This window comes from Pundamilia nyererei, unplaced genomic scaffold (genome assembly GCF_000239375.1).
Source record: "Pundamilia nyererei isolate P.nyererei 1_Seehausen unplaced genomic scaffold, PunNye1.0 scaffold00196, whole genome shotgun sequence".
In the NCBI taxonomy this organism is placed as follows: Eukaryota; Metazoa; Chordata; class Actinopteri; order Cichliformes; family Cichlidae; genus Pundamilia; species Pundamilia nyererei.
Genome location: NW_005187597.1, coordinates 549,261 through 575,573, shown reverse-complemented (window position 1 = coordinate 575,573; position 26,313 = coordinate 549,261). Strand labels below are relative to the sequence as shown.

The following is a 26,313-nucleotide window of genomic DNA, read 5'->3' as shown; positions in this document are numbered from 1 at the left end:
TAGAAGCATGAATGTTAGTGTAAACATAAAGATGGAACAGAAGCGTGTGACAGACTGAAGATAGCCACTAGGCTTACTGTAAGTACTTACTTAAGCACTTTTTTTTTGCAAGATTAATGTATTGTAACTACAGTATCCATATATCATATGTTTATTTGGTGTAGTGTGTCATCCAAGAATTTAGTGGCATTGATTAAGAAATTAATATAGCCACTACAGTGACCATCAAAATAATGAAAAAATATTGCCGTAAACAGTTTATTTTGCGACACCACGAAACAAACGCGTAAAATGAAACGATAGACGTTTTTATATCGTCATCCGATATATGTCGTTATATCGAACAGCCCTAGCCTAAAGCGTAGTACCGAAACACACACAGGCCAAAAAAGAGAGACGCTGCACTCCCTATATATCTGGAAAGAAGCCTAAAACAGGAAAGCCAGTAATGAATCTCTTATAAAAAGGTAAAATCAAAAATAAGCTGTGATACACAGGGGGTTAATGTTTCGTCTCCTGGAGATGACAGTGTTTAAAGAACTGCTGATACTTTGTGTCAAGTGTTAGTCAAATGTAATGTATAAGCAGATCAGTTTCTCTCCCTATACTCTCTCATCCTATAATCACAGTATAATCACGTTTAAATGGCAATGCCCTCTTCTTCAAGACTAAATTGCTAGTCTACAACAAAACATCCCTCTCGGGCTATGATATCCAAGAGACATCTGCATTTAATGTCGCACTTATTTACAAGCTAAAGCACTTTATCGGATAAAGGTAATTTCTTCTCCGTTATTTGTTTGCAGCAACACCTTATTAAAAGATAATGCAGGGAAATAGAGATTTTTAAAGATTGATGTGGTGGCAAAGATTTTATAACACAATAATGAGCACCATCCTACACAAAATCTTGCAAAGTGTGTTTTTTTTAAATAAATGATTTAAACATAAATAATATTTTTTTAATGAAGCTACTACTTTGTTTGAGTTTAAAACATGTGAAGTAAATGCTTGTAAAATGTACACAAGTTCCAACATTTTTAAGCGCATTAAGATTTAAATCCGCCCATCATGTTTTCTCTCAATCCTAAAAGTATCACCAACTTTTTGACAAAGCTCTCCCACTTCATGTGATCTGTCTAGACAAGACTATGATGCTACATACATCTTTGACTATTACAGAGAGGAGGTGAATTATTTAGGTCACTCTCACTCCTGCTGTGATGATGCTACAATTCTTGGCACCTTTTAGCCAGACACAAAAAATCATTCACAAGCAATGTATGGTCTCAAGAATGGCTTTTCTCCAGTTGCTGGGTTAAAGCAACACAGTTGAACTTAATCGCTTTTTTTCCACTGGCGCCGTTCCTAAAGGGCCATGTAAATAATATCAAAGAGAATACGCTTTTACGCACCTCGTTTACGGCGCAGGCCCTGAGTGGGTTTTCCCCCCTCTGTAGTCATCTTTCTTTATTATTGTTTAATAATCACATTATGTCCTCTCAAGGTACAGTTCAAACCCCCCTGCTAAATTTGTAATGCCCCTGCATCAGAAGTGGAGACAGCCAAAAGGATGTGTTGTGGCTGTCTGGTGCTGGCAGTCGCTTGCAGGAAAGAGAAGCCTAATGAATAATAAAAGTCACAGACATGTCTCTGGTGGTTCAGGGAGATATTGTTTTGATGGCTCTCAAGCTCTGTGGTATCTTTAAAATAGCAAGGATTATCTCAGTCCAAATATTCTCACAGTTATCACTCCTAACGGCTTAGAAGTCCTAATGTGCCATACTGTATAAACAAGCACAGTTGAAGTTGAAATTGTTTGTGCATTTTAGTCACTGTTAAACTCCTCCTTACCTTTTCCTTGTTAGGAAAAATACATGATATTACCCATAGTGTGGAGTACGGTGACTAAGTGGCCTGGATATCAAAGAGTCGGAGGGGTGGGAGGGGTTAAGTAGCAAGAACGAAAATAAGTAATGTGGATGTATCCCGGTGGCGATTCCCTGGTGATGGTTGGTGTGCAAATTCATTATGAATTGTTTTGATGCCTGGCTCCATTATGAAATCACTCAATGGAGAAATTTGTTACACTTATTTCTAAATGCCCCAATTATTGAGCCTGTAAAATGCAAAACCTGACCCCTGAGAGCCAAATGACAAAGCCCTTTCCTGGTTTTCTCTCTAAACCTTGCTCAAAAATTGATCCGTTCACAAAAGAAAGCATAAGAAAATGCATTCAGAGATGGTTGTTACTCGATATTCAAGATAGTTGAAACAATGGACTTGGTTGTGTTTATTTTCCTTTAGTTCAGAAGGGAAATACATAGCTTTAATTCTAGTAAATGTCTATTTTTTAATCACTAGAAGTGCAAAAACCTTAAGACCTAAGGGTTAATAATACTAGGACTAGAAGTGCAAATCTAATGAATATTTAATCCATATGGACAACTGGTAAATCCATCCCTATGCTTGAGGAGTATAGCTTTAAATATTCATCTTTTCAAAACAGAATTAGAATTTCCCAGTTTGTTTCTGCTTGGGTTTTTTGTTTTTTTTGTTTTTTCCAAATTGCATGCCCATGCACAAACATACTCCCGTTCGCAAATAAAAGCAAAAAGACATCTCTGAAGATGAAGAGGAGTACATCTCCTTTAGCAGCATCCCTTCTCTCTCACTGTGTCCGTCTCCTCTCGCCCTTTTTCTTCCTCTCTGTTATCTCTAGTGCTTTGAAACAGCACCTGTTACAGCCTTGCATCTTGGGAGCTCCGTTATGATGTAGTGCACACTGCTGCGTGATACAGTGCCAGCTCCCAGTTTCAAGTTCAGCCCTGCTTATGTGAGAGGCAAACAAGCTGGGATGTCTTCATCCTCCAAGAGCTTAATGACTTCTTGGAGCATTTGGATAGGGCACGCCAGACCAGAGCGTCATGTGCTGGTTTTCTTTTTATGCCCCCGTGCTTACTGCAATGTTTTGCTTTGCTTGTTAGTTCACATTTGATGGGTAGATTTCTTTTTTTTTTACTTGATGGATGAGATGGTCGCGGCACCCTTGTTTACTGTCTTAGCTGATAAAAATGTAATGGTGCCTACACCAAAATGGGGACATCGCAGCAGCAATTACACCAGGGTGCAGCTCAAGGAAATGTAGTGTACTGTAAACACTATTTAGCAGGGATGGAAAATGTATTCAGGATACCATCCAAAAAGGGGGGGAAGAGAAATGAGGACACTATAACCTCACTTAACTATATTCACCATGTATTTACTTCAGCAGTAAAGTGGCTCATTAGTGAGAACCTTAATGAAGCCATAATTACTGTGGCTGTGTTTTCATGTGCAATTTCTGACCCTGTAATTCTTTGGCTTGACAATGTATATCCTAATCACACCATTATATTATGGATCTAATCGTACATCATACAGACTTTACACGTCCACAGACAGTGAAACAGCTTATTAACAGATTGTTATGTCATCACCTTAATTAAGTTGTTTACATTCATTACGCCAAATAGTCTACTACTACTACTATTACTACTACAGTAGCATTATATACATTTAACTCAAACAAAAGTTCCTGTACTTTTCTTTTTGTCATATGCGTTTCGAGGATAGGCACATCCCAGCAGCTGCATATTACTTATGTATGTAAACAGCTCACATGTAACAGTAGACATCTATAAAACCTCTCTCAAGGTATAAATGATGTCTCTACCTGCTCTGCTCCACCGCTGCAAAAGACAGATCGCACAATGTGCCGCTGCGCGCCGAGATACAGGTAAAAGACTGTCTTCATTGGAGACGTTTTGGCATTATTGTTATTTATTTTTCAGCTTAGAACAATCGGGGCACACTGCAGCCAGCTCATACCTATTCTTCCTCCATAGCTCATCAATAACAATGAGAGAAGTGTCAGCCACTGATTATGCTTTGATATTGAGAGTGAAGCAGTGATGGTTGCGTGTGTGTATGAGAGTGTGCGTCTGTGTGTGTGTGTTTCTTATTATAAAAGAAATTACATCACTGAGGTCTGCTTTTTTCCGCTTATAAGAATGGATAATAAAATGGATTTCTGTCAGTCATCCTGACCTTCCCAGTGGTAAAAATTAGACTGTGGTGGAAAGCAAATGTGGCTTAAATCAGCCGCATGCCCTCAGCCTCCTTCTGTACTGCATTCATACACTCAACAGGACTATATCATGGACTGCAGCAGGTGCTGTATCTCAAAACTGAGCAAATTAAAATACCACAGCATTCACCAGCCCCACACAGTGAATAGATTTTAAATAATTTATTTCAATATTTAGCAATTAACATAATGCCATATTGCATCTGTGCTTCAATGCATATGCAAATCTTGATTTTATTATGCGTGCCTTGTAGGTCAAGTTATGGAAATTAGGGGTAACGCCCAATTCAGTAATACTTGAAAACATCAACCGCACCAGTTGGTGTGCCATATGAAATGTGGCAGCGAGTCAAAAGACTCGGTGCAGTGTGATAAATGTGTCTATTGAGTGTGGCGAGAACCCCTGCTGCCAAATAATGATTGCCTTTGATAGTGAGCCTGAAGAAAATCATTTCCAAGAAGTCAGGTAATTAGGGAAAACCTGGTCCGGTCCAACATTACCTGTGTTACAGATTATATGTAGATACTTTAAGTTTACATGCAATTATTGTGAACAGCCGAGATAAAGCGCCAAATTTCGGTAACATGCGGCGTCTCTCCCTCTCATGTTTGCTAATTTTTCTAAGGCATCTGTTCATGCCAGCGTAAAAAGTTGTTAATTTCACTGTGGCAAAATGATCCAACATCTAACAGCTGGAAATTGTAATTTCCTGCAGTTCTGGGTTAGCCAGCTTTAGTCACATGTGGACTAATTGTCTCAGGCACAGATACATTTTATACTGAGCTAGAGACTATAGGTGTGTTCAGCTCCAGATTTCAAGTGAAAGGTGATACAATCATAGTATTGATCCTTACAGGATGTTGTATGCTATCTTATAAAAGAATTTAGTTTAAGGAGGGGGGGGGGGGTGTCTGTTAATAAGAATACATATCAAAAAAGGTCATGTATATTTGTTAGTCCATTGCTAGAAGCAATGTTTACATTTGTATAGTTTAAGACATCCTCCTTTTTTCTGGATGGAGTTCAACAAAATTCTTAACGTACAGTTGTTACAGTCAAGATTGGAATGAAATCTTCTGAAATTTGTATTTCAGGAGCTCCTTGCTTATTTTTGAGCGTTAGATCGAATCGCCACACTTGAGTTTGTACAGTAAATATCAGGTTACAGCAGGTTAGATTAGCTTAGCAGCTTTGCTAATAAAAGCTAGCTGGTTGCATTAGCACTCATAACTGCAGCTTCAAAGGTAATTTCAGCTAAAATGACTTGTAAAACTTTAATGTCAATTAAAGAACTCCATAAACTGCACAACAGAAATTGCCACATCATTACAGCTGCCTGTGAACAGATGTTAGTAAAAAAGCAAGCTATTAATCCCCTGTTAAATTCAGTAATAAACAATTTATCTAGTTAAAACTATTACTGACAGTGTGCTTATGAAAATACATGATGGGTTTAACCACATATAAGTTGAAATCCTCTTTTGGGGGGTTATTTTGCCTTTACTGGGCAGAACATTTAAGAACATTAAGCCAGAGCAAGGGCCAATGAAACAGTCCGGTGTGAAATCAAACCCAAGCCCCTGCAGCCATTTGGCATGTGGCTCACCTGCTTAGCCAGGCGACCTATAGCGGCAACATAGGTTCAAAGCCTTAATCATTCATCGTGTCAGAAAGTGCTATCCCCCGACAGTAGGCTTTGGCACCTCCTCTGTGCCTCATCAGCAGTAGCATATGGAGTTATTTTATAGAACATGCGGAAGCTAATATGCACTGGTGTCAGAAGGTAAATGAAGTTTGGTTGACATGATCACACTCCCTTCCCTTATCTCCTCCTTGAACCTCCATTCCCTCCCCTTGCACTGAAACTATCCTTCATTTTTCTTCCTGCTAATTAACAGGCAGAATGGTGATTAGTTATGAGGCAGAGCTCCCCACCCTCCTGTCATCCTCCAGACTCAGAGGTGTATTTTTTCTGTGACTGGAACATGTGTTAAAAGCAGCTGGGTAGTCAAAGACAGCTCTGGAGCAGTAGGGGAAAACACGCTCTGAGTCTATAGCTGCTGTTCATATAAACAGTGACTACAGGGTATAAGCAAACACACACAGACACACACTTCACTTTGAGATATTCCCACCTTTTGAATCCCAACAATGCACGCAAACATAGATATGAGATTTTTCCTCCCTTTTCCCTCCCTCTTTGGAGATACAAAACCCAGACATATACTCAAAGCATGTCATTATCTCACATTGTTTATCATCCATTCAGGCATTCAACGCCATTTTCCTGCAAACACATTTACAAAGCATTGTTCATATTTCATTGAGGAATTCTGAGCTTATTTCACAGTACTACAAAGATGACAGGAAGAGAGAGAGATGTAGACAAACAGACAGGAAGCCCAGATGTAAACAGATAGCCAGACAGGCATTCTGCCTTTGGGGTTGTGATTCAGAATACTAACAAGGCGTCTCAGCTCACACCCAGGGATAGAAGGTGTGATGCAGGGCAGAGCCAAGCGGCGGGAGGGGAGGGAAAGCGTACCCTTGAAATCTTGCTCGCCATCTCAGTTCCCTCTCTGAACATCATTGTTTGACTGAGATTGCCATACTGACAAAAACAAAAGGACAGTGCATATCTCTCACACCTAAACAAGGAAATCAAGAACGTAGCTATTCTCTAAGTTTCTGTTTGGCTGCTAAAAATGTGCCACAATCTGTCATTTTATCAAAAGGCGTTGGCGTTGGAGAGAGGAAGCGTTTCTCATAGTTCCTTCAATCAGCACTCGCAGCAATATTGGACTAATATTGGAGCTAATGGTCTGTTTGATGAAGCGATAAGGTCCAGAGAAAGGAGTAGAAGGGAATAGCTGTAGTGTGAATGACAGTTCTGTTTAGTTTTGCTTTTATTGGCTGTTTGGTTTATGCAACAAAACAATTTCATTTAAGAAAAGATCATGGATTAGGTTAAAATACATCCATTCACAGCATTAACCCTCGCACACTTAAAGTCACCCTTTGCATTTTTAATGTAATGCTAAAGGACCCTTCACAAATTCCCCTACACAGCGTTTCAGGAAGATTACTATTAGCTATTGAGTCACAGCACCAGTGTCACTGGATGCATTGTGCATGTTTTTTTTACCCAAGCGGCTTTGAAAAGTGTCATATTTGACGCTGTTGGAGTGAGAGTGGGTTCATTTCCTTTGGTATGTGTTTAATAAGTTCTTAACATAAAGGTAATGGAAACGTCACATTAACATTTGATGCAAAATAACATTTCGTGTCCACGCCCTTCTCATTGCAAACCTCACATACCGAGCTGCTTTAATGTGGTAATAAATCTAAGCTGTTTGCATCAGTCATTTGGACTGCTGCTTTACGCATCGCATGGCATGTTCTTTTGCATATTCCATTTTCACTGTAAAATGTTCAATCAGATTTAATAGTCTATCTCTATGGTGATTAATGATAATTTTTAGATGGGTGTTGGATTTAATATGATTTCTCAAAGCTTTCATTCGCGATCACTTAAATTAGTTTGGCTTTTGTCTCTTTTGTCTCCTAAAATGCATAGTGAGTAGATGATGATTGTAAGAATCCACCTGATGCTCTTCACCACAAACATTTTTGCATCTAGTTATCTATCACGGAATAGTTCTTCCCTAAAATGTTCTTGGGAGTTATACAAGCATTTCTACTGTGGTTTTTGCCTAATATATTCGATGTTTCAGATGTTTAGTGCAAGTGCAGGGTATTGATAGGGCCGTGAGCCACGCTGCGAGAATCTTTGTGTAGTTGTGTATATTTGTATGAAAGAAAGATTTGCAGAGTTTGGAGAATCCTCAGTTTTGAATTAGTCATTTTTCAGGCTGATTAAGAGGCAGGAGTCTGGCTGTAGGAGAGACAATGACAAGAGAGAATGGAGTCCTTCATCCTCCTTTGGTTTCTTGAGCAGAGGACTATAGAGGTTTTGTGTGTTTTGCTTATTACTCTGGAAATGAAATGACACAAAGAGTCAGAGTTTTAAGATTTAGAGGGTTTAATTCAAGGGTATTTTTCACACATCATTTGAACGGTAATGAGTCTCGCTATTTAAAGGTGCAGTTAGAGAGGTTTTTACTGCCACATAACACCAAAATGGCCCTTTCAACGATCTTACCTTGCAGCTTGACAGCGATGTTGTTCGTTATGAAGGCAACACAGATGTCAAAAGCTTTTCAAACTCACTTTTGACAACCCCCGTAATTCAAGATGTTTTTATATATTTCAGTGCAACTTAGCATAATAATAACTTTGATGTGAAAGGGGTGGTTTGTAGTGAAGATCAATTTATCAGGGCATCTGTCAGTGCACACAATATGCAAAAAAGTTGAACAGTTACAGATGTCCGGACTGCAAACGACAGATTAAAACCTTTAGCAATTAGCTCATTCACATAAAGCAACAATTACAGATAAATTTAGTGGACAGCAAACCAAACCCAAAAAGGAGTTCCCAAAAATAGTTGAGATGATGTGCAAAAAAACAATAAAAACAAACTGTGATGAAAATTTAAAATCATTAAGGTCTGAATTGAAAATAAAATGTAATAAAATAAAATAAAAATAAACAATGTAGAATTTTATGTCGATCCTGGTATGCAGAGGTCAAGACCGAAGACCAGTATTGAATAGCCATCATCTGTATACCTCCAGGCTGCAATGCATTAAAACAAAACACAATTCTGTGGTAGAAATCAATGCATGGGCTCTAGAACCACTTCTGAAATCCAATGCCACCTTCTGTCTTCACATGCAAGTGGATACTTGTCTCTACCGTGCACAGAAACAAGCATATGTTAAGACAAAACTGGGCCAGAGGTTGGTAAAGATGAACTGAGGTGAAGCAGAAAACTGCCCCATGATCTCATGAATAAAAATATAAAAACAATTTATGGAAATCATGAATGATGCACCCCTAAAAGAAAATTAAACTAGGCTCTCATATACATGTTTTCTTGTTAACAGTAAACAGCTCGATAGCTAGATCAGATTAGTGCACACAGCAAGGCCCCAATAATGCTGAGTGGTACACATTTGCAACAGCATAGTGTCATGCGGTGCAAAAAAGGACCCAAATGCAGGCTGCTCACCTAGAACATGATAAACAGAAAATCAGCCTTTATTCAGGTTGAGTAGTAAGACTGTGGAGGTCCAAAACAGAAAATCAACTGCAGGGTTCAAAAGGCTTAAGCAAAAGCACATAAGGCTTAGCAAACAGAGAGAACAAAACAAGTTTGGAACACAGGCAATCTGACAAAGGGAGACAGCAACGATTTATAAACATAAGGGTGACTGGGGCAGAATGGAGACGCCTGGGAAACTAGACACAGCTGGACTTAATCAGATAATGAAACATTGGTAGGAGAACGTAAAACATGGCCCAAGAGACATATGGCTATCAGCATAAAACAGGAAGTAATATGACACCAAGACAAAGACTTGACAACAAGATACAAGGAGACATTAAAGCGATGAAGCTAGCATGAATAACAAAAAATACAAAGCAACAACAACTAAGGACTAAACATTATGACCATGAACCTAATGCAAAATGAAGATACAGAATACAAATACAAACTAGAATATAAAGAACGGGAAGTGACTAGAAATGATAAACCATATTAGGCTGACAGAAGTGAAAAGAAAAAAAAACAGCTATAAGAACAGCAAAATTAGACAACTATAATCAACGAGAGAATTTAACAATAACCTAGTCCCAACAAACTAAAGCTTAGATTTCAAAATCCCAGAACCATGACAAATGGCTCTGTACTTTAGTAGAATCCAGGTGCAGACTTGCCACCTGTTGAAAACACCGCTTTCACTGAAATAAGAAATATGACAAAGAAAGCCCTGAAGTATTGAAAGGCTGAAATTTTACATCAAGCAAGAATAGGGAAATATTTTGCATTAGAAAGACACATAAATATGCCTCAGACACAGCTTTTAGAAATTCAAATGAATGTTTTCAGCATTTGATATACTGTTTTTGTGCTATTTTCAAAATACATATAAAGTTTTAACGTTTTGCAAAACACATCTTCTTATTTTCTGTGTCCTAAACTTATGCAGAAATTTCACTGGCCTTTTTGCAGACTCACCAAATCGGTGCAGATTCAATAATTTGGCTACAAAATAAACATTACCATGTAGAAGCATTTACATAAAGATGGAAAACTGCACCTATTGAGCTGAGTTATGGAGTATAAACGTCCACCAAAGACCTAAAAACAGAGAATTTTTTACAACCTTATAACAATTTTTCTGACTTTCCCATTTCCATTGCTGCTTACTCTTTTTTTTTCTTCAAAAATATGGTTCACTTTTTCTTTTTATTTATTTATTAATTTATTTCAAGCCAAGCTAAGAGAGACTGAATGGTCCACTTCTGCGTGTCACTCATCCAATGCATTAAACTGCATTGGGGTGGTGGGTGGTGGACAGTGCTGCTGGGTGGGGTTGTTTGGCACTGCTGGAAACATGGTGGACAGATATTGATGGATATTGTGGCGGTGTTAATCCCCCATCGTCTACCAACAATAAAGCACCGAATGATGGAATGGCGAAAGTATAGACAACTCTGACATGTCCCTCGCTCATGTACAAGTTTATGTCGAAACGGCACATCAAAGCAAATCCTCCAATTGTCTCACCTAATCTTTGAAAGAGCAGAGGGATGGATCAGCCTACTGAATGTCCCCGCACTGTGGCCACTATTGAAGACAGAAATAAAAGTGTTTAAGTCTCTTGGAGACAAAAGCTATTGAGGATTGTGCCAAACTTGGTTCCTCATAACTATGAGTTGTTTTGAAAAACTTGATGAATATAGTTTGTCACGCTTTTTTTTTAATTATGAAACTATATGTATGTTTTCATTCATTCATTTGTGCATTCTACAGGTCCGATTTGGCCAATAAAGTAAAATTGATATTTGTATTGCTAAATATCCCCAATCAGTCATCAACTGTCATAATTTTAGTAGGTATATAACAGTTGCTCAAGGATCTGCAGGAATCAGCAGTAGAGGCATATTTATTTGATGATGAAGGTAAATATTTGGACCATGCCAGGACTTTGTTTATATGATTGTTCCAACTATGGCAGTTTCCCTTTCCTTGAAAATCTTGCATTGCTGCATCCATGCCAAGTACTATCCACTCCCAGTATCCCATTTTCTTCCTCTGGGACGTGGCATTCCTGCCAGTCATGTGCTATCAGTGAGACTGCAGGCACTTCTTGGGCCTGCCCAACTATCTTCCCCTCTCTGTCTCTGTCCTCACTCCACCCCTCTCCACAGTTGCTGTGTATCTCCCTTGACCACCTCGGTCCTTAGCGAGCACTCCACTCCACTTTTTTTTTTTAGCAATCCATTCATTCATCTGTCTAGGCTCTTCCTGTTTTCAACTTTCTTTATCTAAAAGTCCCTTCAGCTGATAGTTCATGCTGGTACTTTTTGCTCTGTTTGTCTTGCCTCTAATCTCAAACCTCGCTCTGTGTCTCTTTTTTTCCCTCTCTCTCTGACAGGTGTAAAGAGGGCTACCATGGACTACGCTGTGACCAGTTTGTTCCCAAGACAGATGCTATCTTGTCAGATCCAAGTACGCTCCCTATTCTACCCTTTATTTTTCAGTCTTGGTGTATTGATCTGAAACATAAAAACAAATTCATAACAAGTGCACGCTACATGCCCTTGAGCAAATCTCTTACTGTACTATATTTATCAGTAAGACAAATTAGCCTTAGATTAACTGTTATCTGTTTAAGTCTGTTGGTCTTGTACAGTAATACTATGTGATTAAAGTATTGTGTGTGACTTTATATTGAAAAAACTAACATTTCCAATATGGTTCAGTCATTTTGAAGTATACAAATGCAGAGAACCTCCAGGCGCTCCTTAAGTTGACAAAGGTGGTCAAAGAAAAATGTTCAGCTTAGCGGGGTAAAAGGTTAAGATTCATGCTAAAGTTTTTCTGCTACGTGTGCATTGAAAATAAAAAAGCAAGGGTATTACGGCACTGAATTCATTCAATAAAGAAAATTTTTTTTTTTCATTTACTTTAATATCTCCTACTATATCTACAGAGGTGATCACACATTGGATATTGTGTCAAACGTGGGGGTTTTCATTTAAATATTAATGCAAGCAGTTATTACTGCAGTCAAAGATATTATTTAGTTACCGGGTAAAATGTGTATCCCGATAGATTTATTTTCATTGGCCTACATGAATGTCCCTCATATAGATGCATGAAAAATCCCTTGCATGTTTTATAATCATGCTTTTATTTAGCCTAAAGGAAGGAAAGTATTCACTTTCCTGGTGTTCGTGAAAAACTGTTCCCCTAAAGTGATGACAGCTGTGTGGTGTACTTAAAAAAAAAAAATAAAGCAAAAGTCACAGGTACAAAGAAGAAAAACTGGAGGCCCAGAGCCGTTCCCGTGAGAGTGCAGTTTTACAAATTCACACTGTTTTATGGAGTGAATCGTCTCCTCCGCACCAAGAGTCAAAGAGAAAACTTAACTCCTATTGCCGTCTGTTTGATTCCATCAGGCCCGCTGAGAGTCCATTAATGGAGTCACAAGCCAGTGTCACAAAGCTTGTTTTATGCTCTCGCATGGCACACAGTTTTCACACTGGGATTTGTTTTATGTTCTATAGGCAGACATTAATTTTCCAGGGTGTCCAGCTCAAGAGATTTTTATGATGCTATTTAAAATAAGCCGAATTCTACTGTGCTTTGGATAAAAACGGACTCTCAAACAAACCAGTGAATTACAACACAGCCGTGGTACTTGTAGATTTATTGAAATATATAAGACAATATGCCTCAGAAGGCAAAATACGAAACAAAAAGGTGAAGTTTTTACACCGTATCGTTCAGAAGACAAAAACTTGCATTTCAGGGGCGAGCATCTTTTACAGTGGCTATAGGTAGACCTATAAATCAGTTTAATTAGCATGAGGGAAGCACAACACTTCAGAGCAAGGATCTCCCAGGCTGTAGAAGCAATCCCTGAGCTGTTAAGCTGTTAAGGAGTTGCTGCTCTTACTGTAACAGTTTCACTGTGTCATTCAGTCAGGAGTCAACCAGCAACAATAAGCAACCTAGAGAACTGCCCCCATCTGATAACACAAAATTAAGCTCACACAAATGACCACATTTGGATTTTTATGAAATCAGCAAAATATTTATCAACAATTCTGTCAAAAATACAGTTTGGAAATATTTATCGCTTAAAGGTTGTAAATTAATTCATATCTAATTTGACTTACCTCTAATACGTGCATTCATTACATTTGTGATAAAGTGCCTTGCATTGATAGAAATGTTTGATTTCTTGTAATGCGAACGGTACTTTTGTCCAACCTGATCATATAAATGATGTTGTTACTTCATAAACAGACGACAGACATGAACAGGGCCCTGCCGATGGATCTGATTGATCGCCATTCTTGTTCAGAGCCACGTTCACCTGTTTGTTTACATCGTCGGCTAGGTATCCTAGCATTACATGCTAGGCTGTAATGCGGAAAAGACTGATGAGCAGTTTAAGAGAAAATTGCCTCTTGCAACTGTCATCACTTGCACCCCATCACTTAAATAAATCCATTACCTCGTGTTGCAGGGTTTGGCACAATTTTGTTTCTCCTATATCTGAACCACGAGCCACATGCTCCTCCATGTTTGGCTGTACGACTGCTTTCATAATAACTACTAACATTTTTAGTAGTTTTTTTTTTCAGGTCTGTGCTGTGCTTGATTGCACCAGCTGTTGACCTATTGAAGATTTGTAAGCTACACTCACTGGCCACTTTATTAGGTATAGCATGCTAATGTGGTGGCATTGATTCAACAAGGTGTGCGAAACATTCCTCTGAGATTTTGCTCCATATTGACATGACAGTGTCACAGAGTTGCTGCAGATTTGTAGGCTGTTCAGTCATGATGTGAATCTCCTGTTCTATCACATCCCAAAGTTAGACTGAGGTCTGGTAACTGTGTGAGTACACTGAACTCATGTCATGTCTCTCTTAATGTTCAAGAGACCAGTTTGAGATGATTTGAGGTTTGTGACATTCTGCTGCAAAGAGCCATCAGAAGACTGTGGTCACAAAGAGATAAACATTGTCAGCAGCATTTAAAAGAGGCTCATATCATACTGAGGGGCCCAAAGTGTGTCAAGAAAATATTCCCCCTTACACCAACAGCAGCCAGAGCTGTTGATACAAGGCAGGATTAATCCAAGCGTGAAGCTTTTATGTTGTTTATGCCAAATTCCGACTTTCTCATCCAAATGTTGCAGCCAACTTCAAGACTCATCAGACCAGACAAGGTTTTTCCAGTCCTGTATCATCTAATTTTAGTGAGCCTTCACAAATTATAACCTCTGTTTCCTGTTTTTACATGACAAGAGGAGTAGGAGCGCTACGGTGCGGTCTTCTGCTGTTTTAGCCCATTTGTTTCAAGGGTCAATATGTTTTGTGTTCAGAGATCTACTTCAGCATACTCTAGTCACAATGAGTGGTTATTTGACTTAATGTTGTCTGAGTTTGAAGCAGTCCAGCCATTCTCCTCTGATCTCTGGCATCAATGAGACATTTTTACCCAGAAAAGTTGCCGCTCAGTGGGAAGTTTCTCTTTATCAGACCATTCTCTGTAAACTCTAAAGATGGTTGTGTGGTAATATCCCAATAGAACAGCAGTTTCTGAAATACTCAAACAAGTTTGGCACAACAGCCATGCTGTCACTTAACTCACCTTCCCCATTCTGATGTTCTGATTGAACTTCAGCAGGTCATCTTGACCATGTCTACATGCCTATATGAGTTGCTGCCACCTGATTGGCTGATTAGATATTTGTGTTGACAAGCAGTTGAACAGATATATCTAAAAAAAAGTGGCCAGTGAGTGTAAATAGGCTAATGGCAGGTTCAAGATAAAGGGCTAATCAGCTAAAGACTAAACTACCAGGAAAATTACTGATCTTTCTGGTGGTCAGTCCACCCCCATTCATCTTGTGAACCCTTTAGACAAATGTATTAGCCATTAGCAAGCTGGCGTCAATGTTTATTAGATGTGGACAATGGGCCAAAAGCCTTTTTATTTTTTTCCTTCTCACACTGAATGCACTGTTCAGAGGCTTCCAATCTACAAATAGAAATGATCAGAGGAGTGCTGGAAGAGCTTTATATATCAGGGAGTATGGAAAATCTAAAAATTGCTTAGCGTTTTTAATCAGAATGCTTCTCTTGTGCTGGAAAATAGAATCAATAAAATGCTCTGTACAAACAAGCTACTGAAGAAATCTTCAGTAGTAGGTTAAGACGGTGCACCGAGTACACCCCTGACCTTCACAAGAAAAAGAAAAAAAAAGAAACTGACAGCTTTATCGTGAATTTGTCTTGCATAACCTCTCAATGGCCACAACAGTTAACCACAGAAAACAGCTTCCAGTGACCGTGACCAATAACACAGGAAGATTTGAGAGTCGGAGGGGAATGGAGCCTAGTTTTGATCTGTGTTGATACACACTCATCTAAAATTTACCCAGATTACCAAGGGTTTGGAGGATTATCCTGCCTCCAAAATCCAAATCACGTAATAACATACAGCACAAACATACATGCATATACCAACAACAGCTAAATCTTAAGCGCTGATGAAATTCAGCGTGTGTACAAATAAGCAACTGTAGTTTTTTTGCCGGGCCATGCCACGCTTTTCTGCTTTGAGCTTTCATTTTGGATCAATATCTGAGCACCTTACAGTCACAAATCATTTCTTGCCCCTTATCCTTTTTCTTCGTATCGACTGGTAAAATACTGAAAAGAGCAGTTTGGACCACAGTGCCGCTCAGTCACTCACTCATTCACACGTCCTCACAGAAGTAGATAGAGAATCACAGGCGAAGGCGTGTTAGAGTTTAATCAAATTTTAATTTCAATTATGATTTTTGGCTCCAATGATTATGAAAACAAGGTAATTGAGATAAAGCGATTATCATGCGTCAGTCGTTATCACAATAGTGCTGTGGCCCCTCCCTGAAAGCCCAAACCTGCTCATTGTTTAATTCAGTTCCAGGCAACATGGCGAAAAAAGGAGTCTTGGGTCAACAAGATCTATTGAGACGAAGTAATAGTCAGAATACACTTGTGTCACTCAGCCCTCACTCGCTCTCTGCTTGTGACTTTTGTGCAGGTCTGTCAGGTCACATAACAAAATTGCCTCGTGGACATGTTGTTGCCACTGTCTGCACCCACAAAACTCCCATGATGGAGACTACAGTTAACAGGGACTTTTTAAAAATTATTTTTATTACTTAAATTATATACATTGATAAAGGAAAAATAATCCAGTGTAAAAAAAAAGAAAAAGTAAATGTAGTAGTAAGTAATCTCGCTATTAATCAAAATAATCACAATATTGATTTTTTTTTTCTACAACCGAGTCCATCCTGCACATGACAGAACCACATGGACTAAAAGAATTAAGTCCTCTCTGTAACATTCCAGCTGTACTGCAGTGAACTCAGCTTTGGAAATAATGCTGGAGTTTAACATATTGGTGCACAGGGGAAGTGGTGGAGTCTTTAAGTGGAGCGATGGCAGAGTAGGAAGGTAGCAATTTAGTTTATAACTGCTTGAGGATGTGGATTGAGTTTCTTTTTTAACCATGAAAAAGTTTAGAGCATCCCACTAATGGTGTTCAGTTGGGCAAGTCGCACTTCTGAGACTACAGAGGGGATATTTTGGTAGAAGACTGAAGAGGAGGCGGAGGAAAGATGGGCCTTTTTGGTTTTTACCCGGTTTACTCACAAAGAGGAAGGAGGCAATCCTCTAATTTGAACTATTGATCTTCTGTAGATATTATGCCTGGAGTAAGTAGCTACACAGGATATCGAATTCAATAACAGACACAGACACACATATTGACTCTGCAGTTCCCTTCTCACCCAAGTGAGGGAGGGGATTAAGGATTTGATTCACTCCTGCCATTGTCTCTCCCACCAGCCAGATTCCTGCCTCTTAATCGGGCCAAAAGCATCTGACATGATGCACAGGTATTCTCCAAGCTTGCTCAAGGCTCCCATAAGATGCCGTGAATGATTCCCCCGGGTGCTTCGAGTTGCCAGTGCGAAGGATTGGGAGCCTGCACATATTATGATTGGTGAATGTCTCCAGACAAGGCAATGCCAGAGGAAGGGATGTGTATCAGAGTTGTAATGACATCATCTGCACAGGCTATGACAGTCAGGGCGATTTAGAGTGGAGAAGGGTTGGCTGTTGCCATGGGCAATCACAGGAAAAGGCTTGAATGTATAATACAGATCAAGTAACGTCAGAAAGATGCTGCATTCATTTATTTTATTTTTTTTAAGGAGGGCGAGTCAGAAAAGTGTAAAAAAAAAAAGTAAGAAAAGTGGTAGCCATATCTTGATTTCACAGTTATATTTCCGAACTCTTTGTGGCAACAAGCATAAAGTCCCCCAGTCAGAAGTGATTGGCTCTTAACTGTTTAATCATTGGTTTGCAAGGTTGCTATGAGACTGACTATGATTCAGAAGGAGCGTATAATAAATGTTGGCATGTAAAATAATCCTCGAGGCTGCAGGAGGAAAATGCAGACCCTGCATTCTGCTCAACAACAACACAATGACACCTGCAGCCTGTCTAAATACAAACATAAACTCATTTGTTCATTGATTAATTTGGGAATCTCAGACCTGCTTTTCCAGGCTGTTTTTTCTTGTTATCTCTGTGATCATGAAAATCCCTTAGGCTCATTAAGAACCTGTCAAGCAATCTTAGAGCAAATAGCATAATTTGACTTAAGCACTTATCTTACCATTTTCAAGTCCAAATGCCCTCCGAAGCATTCCCTTTATGCAATGTAGGGAGGGTCCTGTTTTTTAATCGTTTACATTCCACCTCTTAATAAGGCAGCACAGTTTATTTTAATCCATTCACCTAAATGCTTGGATCTCACTCCTGTCACGCTGTGTTTTTATTTTTCCGTAAATAAAAGCCATGGCAATGACAGAATTTTTCCCGTGGCACAATCAAAATGCTTTTTTCCCCCTATTTTATAGACTTTTTTTTTAGAGGTTCCAACACATAATCTGTCAGGGCTTGGCAAGCCATCTTCTATTTAAAACTCAGACCACCTCTGTCAGAAAAGCAATTACTAGTGAGGGTTTCATTTTAATTTAAATAAGATTACATTACAGTGACATGAAAAGGGGGCACTGCCAGGATGGAAAGAACACGAGTGCTCCTTTTTATCTGTTTTCCCCAGCGCTGGGATTGTGGGAAAAGACATAACTGAATGAAGAAAGACTGCGTGTCTTTGGAGGAGAGTGAAAGAGAGGGTGAATGTCAAAGTGTGTGCCTGTGCAGAAAAGACCAAAAACACGTGCAAGCTTATACCATATTGTGTGGGTACACATGCATTTGAGCGTGTGTGTGTGTTAGAGTGACGCATCCTAAAGCAACCAGATTGTGAATAGTGAAAAGCTATGCTTGGAGACAGAAGAGGACAATTACTGCAATGCCTCAGGCTCAAATCAATATAAAAGGCCTGTGCAAAGCAACATCAATGACATAAAGCCACATGATATGTCATTTCCAACTTTATTTTCATGATCCTTCCTCTAATCCTCTCAGCCCCCACATCTGCGTTGTTTTCTTGCTTCAATCAAAGCCACTGCAAGCTGTGTGAGTATCACGGAAAAGCATTCCAAGCATCCGAGGCTGGCTGGCTCATTACCTGGTGCCAAAGAGGAAGCCGTGTTAGAAAAAGCCAGCAAAGCCAACTGTACCGTGTAGTTGCACCAAGTGTCTCACCCCTAAGGTGAATTCTGAGGAAAAAAAAACTGAGGCGCATCATGTTGTAATTATTTTATGCTCTGTCTCTCTCTCTTTTCCCCACCCTCATTTCTCATGCTATCCCGCCTTGAATGGAACAGCGGATGAACTTGGGATCGAGTTCATGGGTAAGACAACTTTTCATTGACTGTGCCGAGTGCTCAATCTTTCCGTGTGCCTCACGTCTGTGAAATACTGCATACAAAACACACACAACCAGCACAACAAGGCCGCTCACCTTGGAAAATTAATGTGGGCTAGTCGCCATGGAAACACCGTGGTGGTGAATTAGGTGTATTCTGTCTGCATGAAGAACAGTACCGTTAGAGAGGAGTGATGTAATGAGTATGGAGCAAAGAAAGCGATTCATGTACTGTATAAATCTGTGTCTACTTGCCTACTGTGTACTATGTGAAAATTTCATATCTCGGTAGCGATGTCCAAAATGATCGCGGTTTCCATGAAGTTAGTCGAAATGTTTTGACAAAAATATTCCAAGTTGAATCTGCAGTTTTGATTTGCAGATTTACATAATACATTTGGTTTTCTGTACTTGTTGTGTTTGAATATAATTCACTAAGTCTTAAGCAGATAGTAAAACAAGAAGCCCAACAACAGAAAAGTCTTGTATAGAAGCTTACAGCGTTCTGAATTGTGCGATGCTTATAATGAACAAAATATTTTGTTTGCATGACTGAACTGACACATATGCAGTGGACGGATAGTTTTCAGACACACAGCAGCATCTACAACAACAGCAACAACAGTGTGTTACTGACAAGCTGTTAAGTAGCTACAAAGACAAAAGGCCCTTACATTATGAAGTTAATGATTACTAAAATTTAGCAGTCGTTCTGTAGAAAGTTAAAATTGAACTTACCCTCATTTTAAAAGTAGAAGCAATTTAGTTTCTATTCTTCAGATAGTGTCGACCATGTTCAAGCAAGTCTCCGTCAGTACTCTTAAAGGTACAGTGTGTAAAATCGCACAACTGGATGTCAGTAGATCACAGATTGCAGTCATTTGAATTCAGTTTTTTTTTACCTCTTCCAATTCAAGCACCTAGCCATAACCCTAACTACGGTGGCCCCTTTAGGCCAAACACATTTTAGTTAGCTAAGAGAGATTAGAAATGTCAAATTTAGACTGCACTCGATAACTGCTTTGGCCGGCATGTTTTAACATATTTGAATATTAACATTTGAATAAACCACAAATAAAATATTTTGTTGTATTTTACATTTTTACTGCTGAGTCACTTCCAAACCTCTGGCTGCCGTTCATCTGCAGTGAGTGTAGGTTGTCAGTATGCTGTTAACCTCAGCTATCAATAGCCCGAGCATTCACATCTACTCACTGATATGGTTCGATGAGTCGGTGTAGGTCACTTCTGTCCAGTGACAGTAATAGTGAGGTGAGTTGTTAAAGATATCCTGAAGTTTTCTTTCAGTAGGCACTGCTGTTTTTCCCGGCCATCTCAACCCAGTGTATATGTAATGGGTTAATCCAAACTTTATGTGAATGTATCATTTTGTTAGAGAACATAATTACAGACTAATCAATGTGTATTCATGAGTACATTATTCTTTTTTTTAGATTAAATAACCTAAAACCAAACCAAGTTCAATTAGGAGGCTGAGCCTTTTTCTGGTGTAGATGTTTAGTCAAGTTTAACAATAGGATCTAAAGTATAATATAAAATATAAAAATCCACAGAAGGTCAAATACTGAAATGAGAAGCAGTGCATATAGATTTTTTTTTAATTCTCTGGATTTTCATTGGAGTTACTTTAGGTACTTCTCTACTTTCCTACAGACTGTCAACAAACTAAGAGAAAAAAAACAAGGGAGGCGAGAGACAGTCTCATCACCCCAGACTACACACACATACACTGCAACACCGTTTTTCATTTTCTCTTTTCCCATCTTTTTTTCCACTTTCTGCCTTGCTTTTGTGCATACATAAAAACTAACACTGCATGCTATGAAGTTTTCCATTAACATGGCTTCATACACTGCTGTCACATCACACGCTAGCTCCAGGAAATAGAGGGAGGGAGAGGATGTATGCCCTGCAAACAGCATTCCTCACTTCAGTAACTTTAATCTGGGGGACTAAATTAGTTCAGAATGCTACTGGAGGTGGGCGGATGCATTAGAGAAAATGAGAGCAGGACTGATCAATTGATAGCCGGACAGGTGACAGACAGAGGTACAGATAGGATATTTTTATTTTTTTTTTTGGTTGGGTTTCTTATTCATTGTGTTCCATCATGAGTTCGTCTTTTCTTTATCAATGAATTGTTTGATAGCTTGTTATATAAGTCTGATATGTGACAGTCTGAGACAGCCTGTCAGACTACAGCAAAGCTCCGTTTGAAGTAGAATTGAGCGCTCTAAAAGTAATCTTGTCTTTTGATTTTCTTGCATTTTTTTTTTTTAGCCCAGCAACTGAAGCTCTTTGTGACTCAGAATAGTTGACTCTGATGTTTTGCAGGCTGAATACCCCATTTTCTCATGGATTCTTTAGCATGAACTTCATTATAGCACGTTATTCTTGTCAAGTGTAGAGTGCATCGCTGGCATAGCGGCCATATGGGATTGTCTTGTCTTTGAGTCAAAATAACACGGCTTAGCCAATATAGCTAAGACTCTTCACTTTGGTGGGGTTCTTTTATAACGTGCTGTTGCATCTAATTTCAAGAATGCCTTGTAGGCATCTGGCATGAAAGGCCTGTAATGGTTTTATATACAGACTGCATGTCGGTTTTCCTTGCAGCCATTCAGCAGAGCTTTGTAGACAGCTGTTTTTATGTTCACATTATGGAAAAGCCTTTTTCATCCCTCAAAAGAAAAAAAGGGAAAAAAAAGGCAAAGGCCTGTCTCAGGTGGTGCTCCACATGAGCACTGATAATGCAGGAGCAGGAAAAAATGTTTTCAATATCTTTCAGATATGCAACCATGCAGAGGTCATTTCACTGATGGTAAAGGCTGGAGGCTTTACAGGGACATGGATTTCCAAGTGGCACATTACTTATAAACAAAGAAAAAAGCCAACTTTTACTGAGCAGCTGCAGGACATTTCTCCTCTTCTACCTGCACAGCAATAAACAAACACATTTTTTTTAAATCCCTTTAAAATTATAGGATAGAAGCAGACTATACAATTCAGTAATTCAGGAGCTTATATTGGGGTTTTTCATATATATACATAGTTATATTTGCGTCATTACACAGTATATTGTCGATTGACTATTTTTTCCAACTCAATAATTTCTCATTTCAGAACATTTATTGTTTTAACAGTAAAAAATGTGATCCAGCCTAACCAAGCTAACCCCCACTATTTATTGGTTGACCGTATTAAATAAGCAATCATGTGCCACAGCAGGCCACTCCTGCAGCATTTCTATGGATCACTTCTATATTTAATTCATCCTGCTTCCCTTCTATGGGAGCTGAGTGGGTAGTTTGGACCTCCAATGTTTATATATATATTCACATACTGTCACTCCAGGATATGTTCAGATTTTATCTTTATCTGTTGCTAGAAGCACTCTAATTTTAAAAAGGTTTCTCTCCTGTTTGAACTCAGTTACATCATACTATCAAAAATTGTGTTGATGCAGCACTGATGTAATGCAGAGGAAGAAAGCGGTGGGGCGAGGGAAAAAAAAACGGTGCAAAACAGAACGCATGGTTGCACTCAAACGTTAGCTTTGAACAAAAACGCTCTCCAGCAGTATCTGCCCTCAAAAACAAGAGTTGAGGGAAGTTGATAAACCTGGACCGACAAGCACGGCTCAAGAAGACCTCCCAGGACAGTTCTCTGTTGACAACATCAAAAGCCACAGACAAGCCCTTAAAGGTCAGGAGCAGGTTGCGGTGATGTTCTCTGCACTTTCCCCTGCAGTTGTCAAGGTAGTAAAATCAGACACAGGGGGATTTGTTGTTTTTGAGTGATCAAGTAATGCCACAGGACGTTGCCCGTAAGGTCATGGATGCTGGTGGATCAGAGAAGTGTCTCAAACTCTCAGCGACTTTTGTGGATTAGTGATATGAGTTGCTGGTTATGGATTGTGCTCATTTTGATCATGAGTTAGTATCGTCATGAGAGTTTCTGGTAAGCCAGTGGGTGCGTGCCCTTGAACTCCACACCGTGCACCGTGCTAAGTATTTCAGCGCCACAATCCAGTTGCTCAGTGAGACAGATATTTGCTGGGATCAACTACAACTTGTCCCAGCTGCTTGTGACCTTAAGCCTCTGCCGCTGACGTGCAGGGGTCTGACAAGAAGCTCCGGGAGCATTCATTTGCTGCTAATTTCCTGTCGCCATCAGTCTCTGAATGCTGACACATATGCAACCCTTGCATGCACGTACACACCAAGTGCTGGTCCTGCTGTGCAGACAGTCCATCGGTCCCTGCTGGGTTTGTCTGAACGAAATGATTATCACACTTCAGTTAGCACGTCACTGAGCCCTGCCTGTGTCTGCCATGTCCCTATCTCTTCCTCAAACGGTGACATTTACTGACAGCAGCATTGGTCGCTTTATGCAAATGCAGATTGTGGGCAGATGTCTGCGCGCGGTTTCGAGTGTATGTCATTCCACCCTTTATGTGTATTTGGTATGTTAATTCATCATGATCCATCTCTTCCTCTCAGCTCAATCGCAACCATAGTCCATATCGTTTATGTCACAGCAGAAATTCATTGGACTGAACTGTATTCTCTCCTCCACAGAGAGTGGTGACACCTACCAGAGGCAGGTGCTGTCCATCTTCAGCATTGCCTCGGGGATCTGTCTTCTTGGAGTGGCATGTATGGCTCTCTACCGCCACAACAAGTGAGTGATGCCAGCGAGAACCACATTAGTAGCGTATGCCCCCGGCTGTGCAGAAAGAGCACTTTACTATCATGGCATGGAGCCCAATGAAATTCTAAGTGTGAGTCAGCTAGAGGATGTTTTAGCAAGGCAACAAATCTAAATAGTGTAGGATGCATTTCGGACAGATACTCATGTAAGATTTATTTGAAAGTGGTTTTAGCAAGCAGGTGTGTCACAAAATGCTTCACACAAAACAAAATACTCAGATATGGCAAGAGACAGACCAAGTTCAAGTACAGTAGACCCTAAGTGCACGTGTACATGTGTGTGACAAGATAAGAGGGTTTCCTGGTGGCTCAGAAGCAGACCACCAAAGTCAATTATGCATGGCACCAAAGAAGAAGGAAAAAGAAAGCAGAGGGAAAGAACTGGAAGAGTGTGTGTATGTATATTCATTCAGTAGGAGTGAATGAATGCTGTGCTGGCTAAATTAAGCTTGCTAAACAAAAACAAAAAAGGTGGTTTTATTTTTGAGTAGTGTAGTGCCCTGAGCAGTGCAGCACATATTGGTCAACATGAACAGATAGTCCTGGCTCACAGATAGAATTAATGTACTGAAAATTATCCAAAATCACAAGTCCTGTGATAATAAGTCTCTTTCCTTCAAAAAAAATAGCTGTGCGCCAGGCTACCGTGGATAAATAGCTTTTCAAACTCCGTGGTTGTTTTTCCTCTCAAGAAAAAATGCGAAATTTTGTTTGTATCAGTACTTCTCAGAAGAGATTAGTAAAGTTTTCAGAAAGGTTGCTTTTAGGTGGTATAACTTCATTATTATTATTTATTAGAGTGGGTTCCTGCAGCACGTTTTAATCCCTCCAAGCCATTAGGTGGTTGGATTATAGTTTGTTAACCCTGTAAACCAATGCAACGATTTGTTGCTTTCCACATTTTTAAAAAGTTTTTTCTTTACTTCTCGCCATCATCCTTTATGCAGGAAACACTTAATGAGTCTCAGCTGCAGACAGAATTTTGCATTCTAGAATTTAAAAATGAACATTTAATGGTGAATTAAAATTTAATCCAAAAGTCTTAGGCAGCAATTAAATATTAATCCAATCAAATTTTAATCCGAAATGAAAGAACGGTATCATCTTTTTTCCTTTTTTAAAAAAAATTATCATAGCAGAAGAATTTGACTTTTTTTGTCACGTTTTGCTGTTTCATTTTTTGTGTGTATGTGTGGTAAAGGGAAAAGACAGAGTAGGTAAAAATGTGGCAGAACAACTAAAATTAAGTAGTTTAAGAAAAGTGGAATGTCTGCTCATGTCAGCAAACTTGACTTTACTTCAATTCCTTAGGTTATATCTGTTCCCACTGCTATAACTTAAGGCTTCTTGCTGTATGTATGGATATCACTGCATGTGAATTCTCCCTCTCTCCCCGCAAAGATGAGAGAATCCAAACTTTGGCTTTCATAGTAAATCAATAAAACCTTTGTATTTATTGCTTTTACTTTAACTTTCCTTGATTAAATTCATGTAGTTTTAAATTTTATTTTCATGCATTTTTTGTTCATTTTAAAGCTATTTTTGTGGCGCACATTTACCACCTTAAGTTTCACCTCGGAAAAGTAATCACAGTTGAACGCTGAATGTCACTTTCAGCTATGGTTTGTTCCAGAAATGTTAAATTTCACCGTTTTAAAAACCTCAAACTGTCAAAGGATGTTTTATCGCTGCATAACAAAAAATGCATATATTAGTTCATCGTCACAATTCGCACATATGTGTGTGTCTGTCTTCAGTGAGTAGATGTGAAATTCATTGACAGGGCCTATCTTGTCTACTATGTGTGATCTGTAAGTGAGTCTCAGAAATAAATGGTAACAAGTCAATAAATGTAACAACGTTGCCATTAGATGCGTGTGACGAATATGACCTAAAAAGAAACCGTTATTAAACTGTGTAACAACGAAAAAGAAGAATGAATCTTCAGCAGAGCAAATGCAGCTATTGTAGGGAGGTTTTTTCTGCCTCATAGAAATCCCTTTGTTTTCCTAATTGCATGCTGTATTGTCATCAGTCTATCCATTGTTCTGGATTATTTCTTTAGTTTTGTTGTAGACTTACATTTGTTCTCCCTTTTTCACCGGCACATTTCCTCCACAGGAGACACAGGGAGAAACTCCAGGCTCATTTCTCCGACAGCCGCAGCCTCAGAGACTGTACCGTCAATGCCTCCGGCCTCATGTCCAAATCTACCCCCAGACTTCAATACAGCCTTCAGCTCCAAAAGGTGCGTCTTTATCAATGATGTATTTATTCATTTCCAGTCACACCCTAATCATCATTGTCACCATCTTCTTCTTTATATATACAGTACTTCATATACACATTATAGTCTTTTGAGTTGCTGACAGGATGATTTATGATCTAAAATACGTCT

The 26,313-nt window shown here is 39.2% G+C and overlaps 1 protein-coding gene across 1 annotated transcript in view; it reads left to right on the top strand.

The window, feature by feature from the left end:
• nrg3b (neuregulin 3b) overlaps positions 1-26,313 on the top strand; it is a 198,618-nt gene that overhangs the window by 149,723 nt on the left and 22,582 nt on the right. Inside the window, exons 4-7 of the mRNA XM_005747378.1 lie at positions 11,699-11,772; positions 19,142-19,168; positions 23,784-23,886; positions 26,037-26,163. Of these exons, the coding sequence (XP_005747435.1) occupies positions 11,699-11,772; positions 19,142-19,168; positions 23,784-23,886; positions 26,037-26,163 (331 nt within the window). The remainder of the gene's footprint in view (positions 1-11,698; positions 11,773-19,141; positions 19,169-23,783; positions 23,887-26,036; positions 26,164-26,313) is intronic.